The sequence below is a fragment of the Macrosteles quadrilineatus genome, unplaced genomic scaffold (genome assembly GCF_028750875.1).
Source record: "Macrosteles quadrilineatus isolate MER2022 unplaced genomic scaffold, UCM_ALF_1.0 Scaffold_1__1_contigs__length_201487025, whole genome shotgun sequence".
Taxonomy (NCBI): Eukaryota; Metazoa; Arthropoda; class Insecta; order Hemiptera; family Cicadellidae; genus Macrosteles; species Macrosteles quadrilineatus.
The window spans coordinates 30441574-30454950 of NW_026542594.1; the positions used below are offsets into that span (position 1 = coordinate 30441574).

At 34.5% G+C, this 13377-nt stretch overlaps 1 protein-coding gene across 3 annotated transcripts in view; it reads left to right on the top strand.

Moving 5' to 3' along the window:
- Positions 1 to 2722: 2722 nt before the first annotated feature.
- Positions 2723 to 13377, top strand: part of LOC128983111 (transcription factor Sp9) — a 44097-nt gene continuing 33442 nt past the window's right edge. For all 3 annotated transcript variants that reach the window (XM_054402274.1, XM_054402276.1, XM_054402277.1), the window contains exon 1: positions 2723 to 2958. In XM_054402274.1, coding sequence (XP_054258249.1) covers positions 2881 to 2958 — 78 coding nt within the window. In that variant the 5' untranslated portion in view covers positions 2723 to 2880. The remainder of the gene's footprint in view (positions 2959 to 13377) is intronic.

The window sequence follows — 13377 nt, forward strand, 5'->3', positions numbered from 1 at the left end:
TTCGCGAACCAGCATGATCGGACGATGGGAACGGGGTTTATGGGGGGTTCTTATGGGGTAAAAATTGGTTTTTCCTTTTTTTTGACCCAAAAAACTAACCTTTTAGCAATTTCTTTCCATACCATTTTGTAGAGCTTAAAAACAAATAATTTAGTATATTGAAGCGTTATTATGCGCCTAATGGTTACGGAGAAAATTCCAAAAAAACTGTAAATTTAAAATTTCCTTGTTATTCTTATAGTGAATAAGTAAACTATTGTAGTTTGCTTGTTTTTGAACATATTTTGACCAAATTTGTAAAATGCATTCATATCTTACTAAACTATTTACATTTGAAAAAAAAAAACACTTTTTTGCGCTCCCTGTTGCAGCAAACCTAAGTACTCGTTAAACTAATTATATTTAAATAGGGAATAAATATGATATTTTTAAGGAGACATTTTAGTGTAAACATATACATCTGTGTTTGTAGACCTGTGTTAGCCTACAAGAGACCCGCTCCCCACACACATGTTGCCTAGTCGCCACTATCATTAGCGCAGGTCTAGTCGTGGCTCAATATGCACATTTGAATGGCAAAGCAGGGCCTATCGTGCGGTAAGTGGGACTCTTCCAAGAATACTTTTGTTTTTAGTTTCCTGTTTGAATAATTTGCATATCGGCGTGTCTCTGTCGGCAACCCGACTGTTGAAAGGTGCACGTCAGTGAGGAAGGTCTCACGAGTTGAAATTTACATGGTGTCTTTACTAAACATTGTACTAAACATTGTCTTTACACAAACATGTTTTTAAATTGTTAACCCATTACATTCGTTGCCCACGTCTACTTAAAAAACTGTTTACTTTGCTTAAAAAAATGTTAACTATTTTCAAACATTTTGTTTTACTATTTTATATTTCTTATACATTGGTTATACGTTTATCATACTTACTTGCTTTTATTATTAATGATAAATTTCGTGTTTCCAAAGTAGAAATTTATAGCCAAGTATATTGAAATAACAGTCATAATACTAAGTCCCTACTAATTTTCAGTTCTCGTGTAAGTTATTTATTTTTTAAACCTCTGTCTTCAGGTTCTAAGGATTTCTGTTGAAAAGGAAAACAAAATGTAAAACCATATTTATAAATATCCATTTCAACGTACACATCCTATAAATCGTGTAGAACCGTAGACCTATATCGGTCTGAAGATGACCAACGTCCTAAACTATCTAAAGTTTATATTTCGACCTTAGATTGCAAGTATCAATTTGAATTTAGTGTTGAGGTTGGATATTAAAAAAATATATCTATTAAGAATAAGTTCGAGTTTAATAGGAAATACTTTTTGCATTTGATAAAACACAACGTCATAACCAGTTATATTTCAAATCAAAAGAACACGAGGGAACCGAAACACAGTTAATAGCATTAAATATCCGTATCAAATTACAATTTACGCCCTCTCCATTTCATAAAATAAATATCAAAATGCAAATTTAATTAATGGCCCAATAACGCTGACCAAATGGAGGCAGGACATCGCATAAATATAGCAGAGTTCCACGCGTTCTTTGGGTTGTCCGGTTGATAAAGTGCTTTGCCATACTGGGAGAGTTTATAGATCAGGTAAGAATCAGCTGTAAGGCTTAAACCAGAAAAATGACTGCATTGTGGAACGTATTTTATATACACATCATATTCAATCCAATCGGATACAGTGTATTTAGAATTGATTTACTATTGAAGATCAAATAAGAATATTAACACACATTAGTGATACACAACACCTAAAGTAATTAGAATTCACATAAATTAATTTGGTCTTTGAGTTTAAGTAAACGGCATTAAGCAGAGAGGCATCAAGAATATAGCGTTTATTTCAGGCTTGCTTTAAATTAAATTATAAACATTGAGATCATGTTTCAGCCAAACAGAAAATTGTTGAGATCTACGACGCTAAGATTAGGTTTAATCAAATAAAATTACCTTTATTCATCAAGTACTTTAGGAATATATACATGAATAGTGTTAGATTTCTTAATGATAAAGTTAAAATAAAATATACATGCTTATAAATATGAGAAAAATTGTAAAAGAACAAAGAACTAACAGTTAAAACATACTTTGATTAGTAGGGAAAGAGAAGTCCATTACAGTTCATCAAATGAGTAAATAGCCCTGCTAATGAGAAATTTCTTAAGTTTGTTTTTAATTTTTTTTATATTTACTTCTGCTTGTATGTCCTTTGGAAGTTTATTATAGAATTTTGTACCGGCGGATTTGGGTTTCTTTTCTTTTAGAGTCGTCAAATGCTCATGCAATTTTTGTATAACATTTTAGTCAACACATTCTTATGTATACAGATCTCAGATAAGAGACCGTTCCTCCTAATCAATTGAACAAAGTGTATTCTTTGTTAAACACCAGTCCACACAATATATCTTTGTGTACCATCACTAACTCCTTCTGGTGGAGATAAGATAAGAGGTACAAGCAGCTACATGTTATCCCCATTCCCATAGAGTTACGACCGCACCCTGAGTACAGACGGTACAGACGCGACGGACAGTACGAAGTACACGGGGTAAGAAGGTGTAAATATTCATCGGCAGCGCGGAGAGTTATAGTTGCAAGGAGGTCCGCACCGAGCGCTTGTATCGATTGTTGCGAGGAGAGGGGATACGATAAGAGACCGTTTAAGTGTCGGGTTGTTCCCCTATTACAAGGCCGCGCACTGATTGGCTCTCTGTGACGTCAGCCCCGCCTCCTCACAGTGGAGGGGGAAGTGAGGAGACATGGCATCCTCAGTGTTTGTTTGAACGTCGAGCGGGATGGACCTACCTTTGTGCGCGCGTTGACGTTTTTACCGGCTTTCAGATTTAGGATTGTTTTGAAGATGTTGACAGACGTTAACCCAGTCACGAGGGTGGCCGGTCCGCTGTACAGCACGCATCAGCTGCCGATCAACAAATCTGTGAGTTTCAAATAAACCCTAAATATTAATATACCTACATATTAAATTTAAATATACCACTGTTTTGAAAAAAAACTAAGTCCAAGTTTTTTTTTAATTTCTTGAAACAGTATTAGGTCTAACATTTATTATCACTTATAATCAAAGATATTTTCTCAGATCTGAAGCCATTAACTTTAACTTAACCTACAACTTTTTAGCTGATCAGCATCGAAACATTGCTAGTTATCAGATATTATAAGGAAAAGAAATAAATGCTAATTCAAATCCTCTAATTTCTATTCTTTATTTGAAAAAATATTCAAATTCTATATAGCACCATTTCGTATAGAATTATAAGTTACCACAAATTTTAAAATGGCTAAATTAATTGATATTGATATTTCAACTTTTGTTTTATTTGAATAATTATGGACATGCAAACTAAATGTCCTAGCGAGTCCTGAAAGATGTATAATAGTCGTGCGTGTTAATATAATAGAAATAGCAACTATGAGTTTGGCCTTTTCCTTCCTCTATTATCACAATTCGGCCAAGCGCCGGCAACGAATCGTCCATGGACTGATATGATCACCAAAGTGAAGTGACCACAGATACCTCGCGTCATACAAAATACTTAAAACTTTATTAGTAAATTGGTTTAATCAGCGAACCAACGAACCTGGCACACACACAAACTGACGATATTTGTGCTTTTTGTGTTTGTTACTACTGTAATAGCTTATTTTCATTATATAGGTATCTTTTCCATATGTTAGTTACCCGTGTAATTTTATTTTTTAATAGTAATGCAAGAGGTTGAGAAATAAATGTCGGCTATTTTTAGCGCTTAAAATAATTTCCCATTAAAATCTATACAATATTTAAATGTGCACGTAAAACAATTAATTTAGTAGAAACCATTGAACTATAAGGGCCAAAATCTTAAGTAATAGACAAAAAATGGCCCATAGCTGCTAGTACCATCGTTGGCTATTACAGTAATAATATGTAGATGTCCATAAATTAGCGGTGATGCTACCCCATCCATGGTCCATCTGGACAAGACTCCTTAAAAACTGTTTTCATTTATTTATTCATCCAAATGAAAACCCCCATTTCACAAAAAATAACAATGATCTAGCATACATGCGTCAAGATTGATGTTAACAATACATAAAGATAGTATAACACTGTAGATGTGTTAATACTATCTAGGTTTTCTACTATTGAAATTGTTTACGATTTTACAATGCGGTAATCTTAATATACTCGAACTTTAAATGCTTGTCACTGAAAACAGTGATAAGTTCAGTTGCATACAACGCTTATAAACATTAAAGTAATCATGTATCCTAAACATCTGCAACAATCACTGATTATTGGTAAATTGGTAATATAAATTAATTGTTATTGTATTGTGTTATTGTATTATGGATTAATTTAGCCATAATAATTTATGTATTCTGAAACATTTAGAGTATAGTCATAAGGCTATATGATATTGTATACATATCTACAGTATAATTCCTTACGGAATACATATTTTATTTTACCCTCCAACGGTTAAGAACCAATTTACAATGGTATAGGCTACAATGATGACTTATTCCAACTTAAACTTTACATACAAATAAATTTTCTTGAAAATGGCATTCAATACAAATTAATAAATACTATTGAGTAGTAACGAAATAAAAATGAGCTCATTTATATCAGGTACAAAGCATATCAAATAGACATTTCCAAAGCAAATCAATAAATAACAACCAATGAACATGAACAACACACAAGAAGTACTTTGAATAAATGTATAAAATATCAACAATAACAATAAATATATGAATTATCAACAATAACAAAGATATTTTGCAAGTATGTTCAGTTTGTAATTAGAACAATTCATAAGTTGTATAGTAACAACAAATGTAAACTTAGGATATCAAAAATGACATGCTTACCTAAACAAACAACCCATCCAAGAGAGTAAACATATGAAAGAAAACTAGTGTTTTATGTCAATTTAACATTTTGTATTATTTCCATTAATTGACAAAACATAATCACATTTGAATGTACCTTAACATGCATCATAATCAGCTGCGTAATAGAAAACAAGTATTCGTTGATATTCACTGGCATATTTTAATCAAAGTTCTTCATAACAAGCTTAACATTTTTTATCTATGCTTTAACGCATTTCTTTAAAATCTGGAAATAAATTTGCTGGAAACTATAACTATTTTGACATACAAATTTAATATTATACTAACGATACTTCTATGTTTCTATGGAAGTAAATATTTGTCTAAATGGTAAACTGGATTAAGCCCGCCGAGGACCAAGGATCCAATAAGGCTCCAGATCGGGTAATGCACAGGAAGTGTTTCCAATTTGGCTCCAATGGTCTATTAGGCAGGACATTAGAGTCATCAATGATCTGACGTAAGCCAAACATCTTTAGCTGCGGAACATCATTCGTCGCTTTTTGTGATGACCAGCTCCAAATGAGTTTTCGATGATTAATTGTTTGACACTGAAAAATTCTGAATGGGATGAGTTCTGGCTCGCTTGTCTCCGTATAGTCTACACTAGATTATTATAATGTACATGATCTTAACGGCGGCGATAAATAGGAGTGTTGGAGGGATAGCCTACATTAGGAATATATCTATTTTCAATCAAATACTTTTCATAGGAAATATACTATAAACACTATTAAATAAAAGATATCACGAATCATCATATTACGTATTTTAGAAAGAGCTTTATCTGAGCAGGATGTGTTTTCCTTTTGTGTAATGAAACTGATAATTTCGTTGAAATTTATAAATGGCTGTTTAACGTAAACATCATGTTATGAGGGGTTTTTAAAGAGTTAACACTAAAATTGTATGTAGCCTAAATAAACAAATCGCCAATACCAACCAAATCAAAGTAATCAACTATTTCCTACCTGTAATGATGCTGTTTAGTAGAAACCATTGAACTATAAGGGCCAAAATCTTAAGTAATAGACAAAAAATGGCCCATAGCTGCTAGTACCATCGTTGGCTATTACAGTAATAACAACTAAGTTATTACCTCATTCAACTGCCTCATTTTAGCTGCATTTCAGCTGCCTCATTCAACTGTTGAGGTTCAACATTCTACAGTCAACTGTAACATATTGTAGATAACATATTGTCATTGACTCTGGTGGATTTGCAATAAACGATGATCAAAATATGTCTGATTTGTTCAACGAATTTTCGTTCAATATAATGTATTAGTAAAGTCGAGGGTTTTATTTATTTTTTTACTGTAGAGCTCTTACAGCATCAGGTACACTCATAGGTTTGCCGGGTTATAAACATTTCCTATAGCTAGTAATATTTTATCCTAGCGTAAACAGGTAGGCTAAGTCCTTTGGTAAAAAGGCAGTATTTAAACCATATTTTAAAGTACGAATAAATAAATTGTCTACAATCCTGTTAGTTCTACATTTGCAGATAATAATATTTTTACAATACAATGTTTTAACAAACACTTAAAAATACAAATAAATTATTAGATCAATTACTATTTGTTCTAAAACCTCTTCCATACGACGTTACAAAACATCCATATCGATGTCCAAAGTCACAAAACACGATATTGATTTAAGGCTGTGCGACAGAAGTGAGATATCAAAAGAGATGTTCCGTAAAACAATTGTAAGTGATTGTCCTAGTGTCGTGCTTCATTGAGCGGCGCGGCGCGGCGTGGCGTGTGCATCACTGTACTATACCACATATCTGCATATTGTGGCTACATTGTGTGGTTCTCTGTTTCAATAATCAGAGCCAATAGAAAATTTTAAAAGCAATCTATATTATTAATAAGCTACATGAAACCTTATGAACAAAAAGACTTTTTGTTTTAATATTTAACCCCACATATTATATACCAAAATGTTCGTCTAGGTGTTTAGGTTTTCACACTGACATTACATTTTTGAAAATAAACTCTCGGGCTCTGCCCCAGTGGCTTTAAAAGTTTCCATGTTATCCTTATAAAGGTCATATTTGTTTAAATTATAATCAGCTGGATTCCTCGCATTATTGCAGCATCTCATAACCCAATTTCAAAAATATTTCATACAAACAAAGGAAGGCATTAACTTGAAAATATCACTGGTATAGAAAAATACCCCCCTCCGCAGCAAACCTGCAGACTAAGTGAATTTCCATCTACCTGGCTGGAATTCCAATAAATTATTCCCATAAAATTGTCAGATTTATTTCCTATTTAAATATCATTAATTTTAATGAATACTTTGGTTTGTTGCCACTGGGAAGAAAATAGGGGGAGGGGGGGGTTATTAAAATATTTATATCTTAGTAAGAAGTAAACAAAATTTTAAAATTTTATTAAAATATGTCCATATACAAGGAAGCTACAACAGGTTATTTATTCTCCTTAAGACAATACACTAAATTACTACAAAATGGTTTGGAAAGAAATTACAACCTATTTTTACCCCATGAAACCCTCCATAAACCCCTGTTCCCATAGTCAATCATGCTGGTTCGCGAACTCGTTCGAGTAAATGTAGGTTTACCCGTTTATACCAGATTTCATCAAAATCGGATCATTTTTGCTCGAGTTATCGTGCTAACGGACACATATATAAATATATATATATATGAATTCGAACGAAAGGTGGTTTTGGCCTCTGGGGACCTCAAAACGAAAAAGTAAATCGGTCCTGAGCCTAGATCTTACTATGAGACCTATGGTAATAGCTTATTACCTATATTCTATAAAATGGGAAATTCGTTAAAAACATAACTCATCATCACTAAGACTAAATCTAGGTCGTTGTTGATCCTTATTCTCCTATATCAAGGTACCTAATCTAATTACATTCTAATTGATACTAAGTAGACGATAAATTAGCATTGTAAGGAGAGTAAATTAGTAGATGGACGTTGTAGGGAGGAGCGTGAGATTATGATAATGTTGCGAGTGTCAACAACACAGTGGTGCTGCTCTGTTATTATCTGAGGCCCCGGGGTAAACAAAGCAGAGTATGTTAGAAACCAGCTGGTCTTGGTCACACAAACAGCTGATCTGGGTGATCGTCGATCTAGGAGGCTACTATCGACGACGGCGACGCAAATGGAATCCCGTATGCGTGAGTTTACAAGGTAGAAAGTGATAATTTCATTGTTAAATTGCAAAACATACAAAGCATGTGTACGTTATATCAAACACTTCATATAAAGAATCTCATTCAAACGACAATTTGCCTACCATAATATTAGATGATGGGAATCAGCTGATGAAATAAATGGTAATTTGTCCACAGTTTAAAATGGTGTATCTTGTTAGTTTTTATGTATTAATATTTCATACTTTGTAATCTATACCGGTTACACAACTGAATAGATGATTTATTTTTTTAATGTTTTACATACTACAGCAGTAATATTATAGTATGGGTTGGAAATAGTGAGTTTTCATCCCGATTTGTAGTCGATGATTCGAGTATCCTGTTATTGTTCGTGTCCGTGTTGTATTCCTTCACATTTGTACCTTTTGTAAACCATTCTGAAGTAAATTCTAATTACCATTTATAATCGAAAATCTTCAACGAGTTTTAAATGCAAATTCAAATATGTTTTGTTTACATTGTCTAAAGGAACTGAGTGAAACATGTGAGATGACTTCAGCAGTTCACTATAGACCAGAACATCAATAGGACGTGCCAATTATCTCGGTTGCAATCAACGTCCCATCTCGTTTAGCTGACACCAGGTACATCCCCATATAACTAGGTCACCGTATCACCAGGGGGCGACTAGGGAACATTTCGCCACATGTCGGACAGCCCAACACTTGTTTGCGGCCCCGGGTCGAGCCTAGGACCCCCGCCGCGTCCTCACATTTAACGTTTTTTCCCTTTTGGGAAATTAACCGTGTGTATAAAGTGTCAAAGGCGGTGCCGGCCTAGCGCCGGGGCCTCTCTGTCTCAAATTTGGATCACCAAAATGAGATATGTTTATGGGTTCCTCAAACTCGGCCGCCGCGGTTTTGACTTTTACTGCCTCGAGAAGGACCGCGGAGTCGCACATTTGCATCGAGATATGAGCGAGAAGCCACTGAGGTGGTCGACAACTGTTGAGGTTCAACATTCTACAGTCAACTGTAACATATTGTAGATAAATATACTACATTAACGAGATATGAGCGAGAAGCCACTGAGGTGGTCGACAACTGTTGAGGTTCAACATTCTACAGTCAACTGTAACATATTGTAGATAAATATACTACATTAACGAGATATGAGCGAGAAGCCACTGAGGTGGTCGACAACTGTTGAGGTTCAACAATCTACAGTCAACTGTAACATATTGTAGATAAATATACTACATTAACCAGATATGAGCAAGAAGCCACTGAGGTGGTCGACAACTGTTGAGGTTCAACATTCTACAGTCAACTGTAACATATTGTAGATAAATATACTACATTAACGAGATATGAGCGAGAAGCCACTGAGGTGGTCGACAACTGTTGAGGTTCAACATTCTACAGTCAACTGTAACATATTGTAGATAAATATACTACATTAACGAGATATGAGCGAGAAGCCACTGAGGTGGTCGACAACTGTTGATGTTCAACATTCTACAGTCAACTGTAACATATTGTAGATAAATATACTACATTAACGAGATATGAGCGAGAAGCCACTGAGGTGGTCGACAACTGTTGATGTTCAACATTCTACAGTCAACTGTAACATATTGTAGATAAATATACTACATTAACGAGATATGAGCGAGAAGCCACTGAGGTGGTCGACAACTGTTGAGGTTCAACATTCTACAGTAAACTGTAACATATTGTAGATAAATATACTACATTAACGAGATATGAGCGAGAAGCCACTGAGGTGGTCGACAACTGTTGAGGTTCAACATTCTACAGTCAACTGTAACATATTGTAGATAAATATACTACATTAACGAGATATGAGCGAGAAGCCACGGAGGTGGTCGACAACTGTTGAGGTTCAACATTCTACAGTCAACTGTAACATATTGTAGATAAATATACTACATTAACGAGATATGAGCGAGAAGCCCCTGAGGTGGTCGACAACTGTTGAGGTTCAACATTCTACAGTCAACTGTAACATATTGTAGATAAATATACTACATTAACGAGATATGAGCGAGAAGCCACTGAGGTGGTCGACAACTGTTGAGGTTCAACATTCTACAGTCAACTGTAACATATTGTAGATAAATATACTACATTAACGAGATATGAGCAAAAAGCCACTGAGGTGGTCGACAACTGTTGAGGTTCAACATTCTACAGTCAACTGTAACATATTGTAGATAAATATACTACATTAACGAGATATGAGCGAGAAGCCACTGAGGTGGTCGACAACTGTTGATGTTCAACATTCTACAGTCAACTGTAACATATTGTAGATAAATATACTACATTAACGAGATATGAGCGAGAAGCCACTGAGGTGGTCGACAACTGTTGAGGTTCAACATTCTACAGTCAACTGTAACATATTGTAGATAAATATACTACATTAACGAGATATGAGCGAGAAGCCACTGAGGTGGTCGACAACTGTTGAGGTTCAACATTCTACAGTCAACTGTAACATATTGTAGATAAATATACTACATTAACGAGATATGAGCGAGAAGCCACTGAGGTGGTCGACAACTGTTGAGGTTCAACATTCTACAGTCAACTGTAACATATTGTAGATAAATATACTACATTAACGAGATATGAGCGAGAAGCCCCTGAGGTGGTCGACAACTGTTGAGGTTCAACATTCTACAGTCAACTGTAACATATTGTAGATAAATATACTACATTAACGAGATATGAGCGAGAAGCCACTGAGGTGGTCGACAACTGTTGAGGTTCAACATTCTACAGTCAACTGTAACATATTGTAGATAAATATACTACATGAACGAGATATGAGCGAGAAGCCACTGAGGTGGTCGACAACTGTTGAGGTTCAACATTCTACAGTCAACTGTAACATATTGTAGATAAATATACTACATTAACGAGATATGAGCGAGAAGCCACTGAGGTGGTCGACAACTGTTGAGGTTCAACATTCTACAGTCAACTGTAACATATTGTAGATAAATATACTACATTAACGAGATATGAGCGAGAATCCACTGAGGTGGTCGACAACTGTTGAGGTTCAACATTCTACAGTCAACTGTAACATATTGTAGATAAATATACTACATTAACGAGATATGAGCGAGAAGCCACTGAGGTGGTCGACAACTGTTGAGGTTCAACATTCTACAGTCAACTGTAACATATTGTAGATAAATATACTACATGAACGAGATATGAGCGAGAAGCCACTGAGGTGGTCGACAACTGTTGAGGTTCAACATTCTACAGTCAACTGTAACATATTGTAGATAAATATACTACATTAACGAGATATGAGCGAGAAGCCACTGAGGTGGTCGACAACTGTTGAGGTTCAACATTCTACAGTCAACTGTAACATATTGTAGATAAATATACTACATTAACGAGATATGAGCGAGAATCCACTGAGGTGGTCGACAACTGTTGAGGTTCAACATTCTACAGTCAACTGTAACATATTGTAGATAAATATACTACATTAACGAGATATGAGCGAGAAGCCACTGAGGTGGTCGACAACTGTTGAGGTTCAACATTCTACAGTCAACTGTAACATATTGTAGATAAATATACTACATGAACGAGATATGAGCGAGAAGCCACTGAGGTGGTCGACAACTGTTGAGGTTCAACATTCTACAGTCAACTGTAACATATTGTAGATAAATACTATACTAAATTAAGCATTGGACATTAACAAATGTTAATCTGACATAAAAACAAAGCTTTAAGTAAAGTTTCTAATAAGACGTTCACTTTGTTAATTCGAAGTGTTCTCTCAAAATATTCTTCTCTAGCTAGCCACTATAATTCAGTATCACAGTAAATACATTAATTTATTGACAGTTCAATAATTAATGGTATTAATAGATTTACATACATCTATTTCTCAATTTAATATATTTCACTTAGTTTCTTTTAACAACGACAAAAACAAAATAAATAATAAAAAACTAAAAAAATATTCGTATTAATACATAAAAATAATGCATACACATTACATTGGTCCTCAACCAGAAGAATTTACACATGTAGCTATATACAGATGAAACGCAAACGGGAAATTAACTTATAAATCGCAAAAATAGAAACATAACACTATATCGTTAGTATGGGCACAAACGGCGCCTTGAGGTTGTATAGTGACCCCATAAACTACCCCATAACAACCCCGTGTCACGACAAGTCCCTTATCACCACTCCCTTATCATCGTGTAACCGCCTTGTCCTCTGTTTGCCCCGGCTTAGTAAATTTTTCATCGATTCTTGATAAGTATTTTGCCCGTGTTGTTGCTATGAGTAATGGTAATTAACATATGTCGCTGGTTAACTTAAGTAGATAAGTAGAAATTGATAAGTATTTTGTGCACCATATGGGAGGGTTATTAATTTTGCGCTTGATCTAGATTGCTGGAGAGTAATTGTTTCAAAGTTGTGAGTTATTAGCGAGTTTGTTACTGATGTTTACTTTATGAAGGCTGCTTGCTGGTAATAAAAAGTTATGCAATTTTGGAGCTTATTTATTAGAATACCTATTTAAGGACTATTTTTCTAGCAATTAACTTGGCACGAAGCTTTCTCAACGTTCATGTAGTTTTACTACTATTATTTTTTAAATAAAAGATGGATTTAATGAAGTAGAGTCTATATGAGGTTTATTTCATTACTTACATCCCAAATCCCGAGACATTATTATTATTATTATTTTTTAGTGAAGATAACAACTAAGAAAAGATGATCATTTTTTGTTGGGCACGGAGAGTATACAAATTAAACCTCAACAAAAGTAAAAACCCCCCTACCAGTGAATCCTACTTAAAAGTCTGAGTTTTTTTTTCAAACAAAAATTTGAACAACATCCTCCCAAATGCAAAGCTTTGCAAAGTTTTCCAAGTCTCAAACGTGGCTCTAAAAAAGTTATTTTCTTTCCTTGCTTTCACTGTTTGGATTATATCAACATCCAATGATAAATAATAACATACGAGGTGTTAGCCCGTCCTACGTACGGGAATTCAGTAATCAGTTAAAACAGTGTACAATTCAGATCGGCTAGTTTACACATATAAAGACAAAGATTCTTTCAGTTTTAATGTGGAAAGTCATCTTGTAAACAAATGTTGTGTGACCAAATATGTTTTTATTCCATCATAGGCCTATACGATATGCATTTTAAATCCGATAATTTTACAATAAAACAGCAATTCTGCAATTTTTAAGATGTGAAAAGCGTTGAAGTGAGATTTG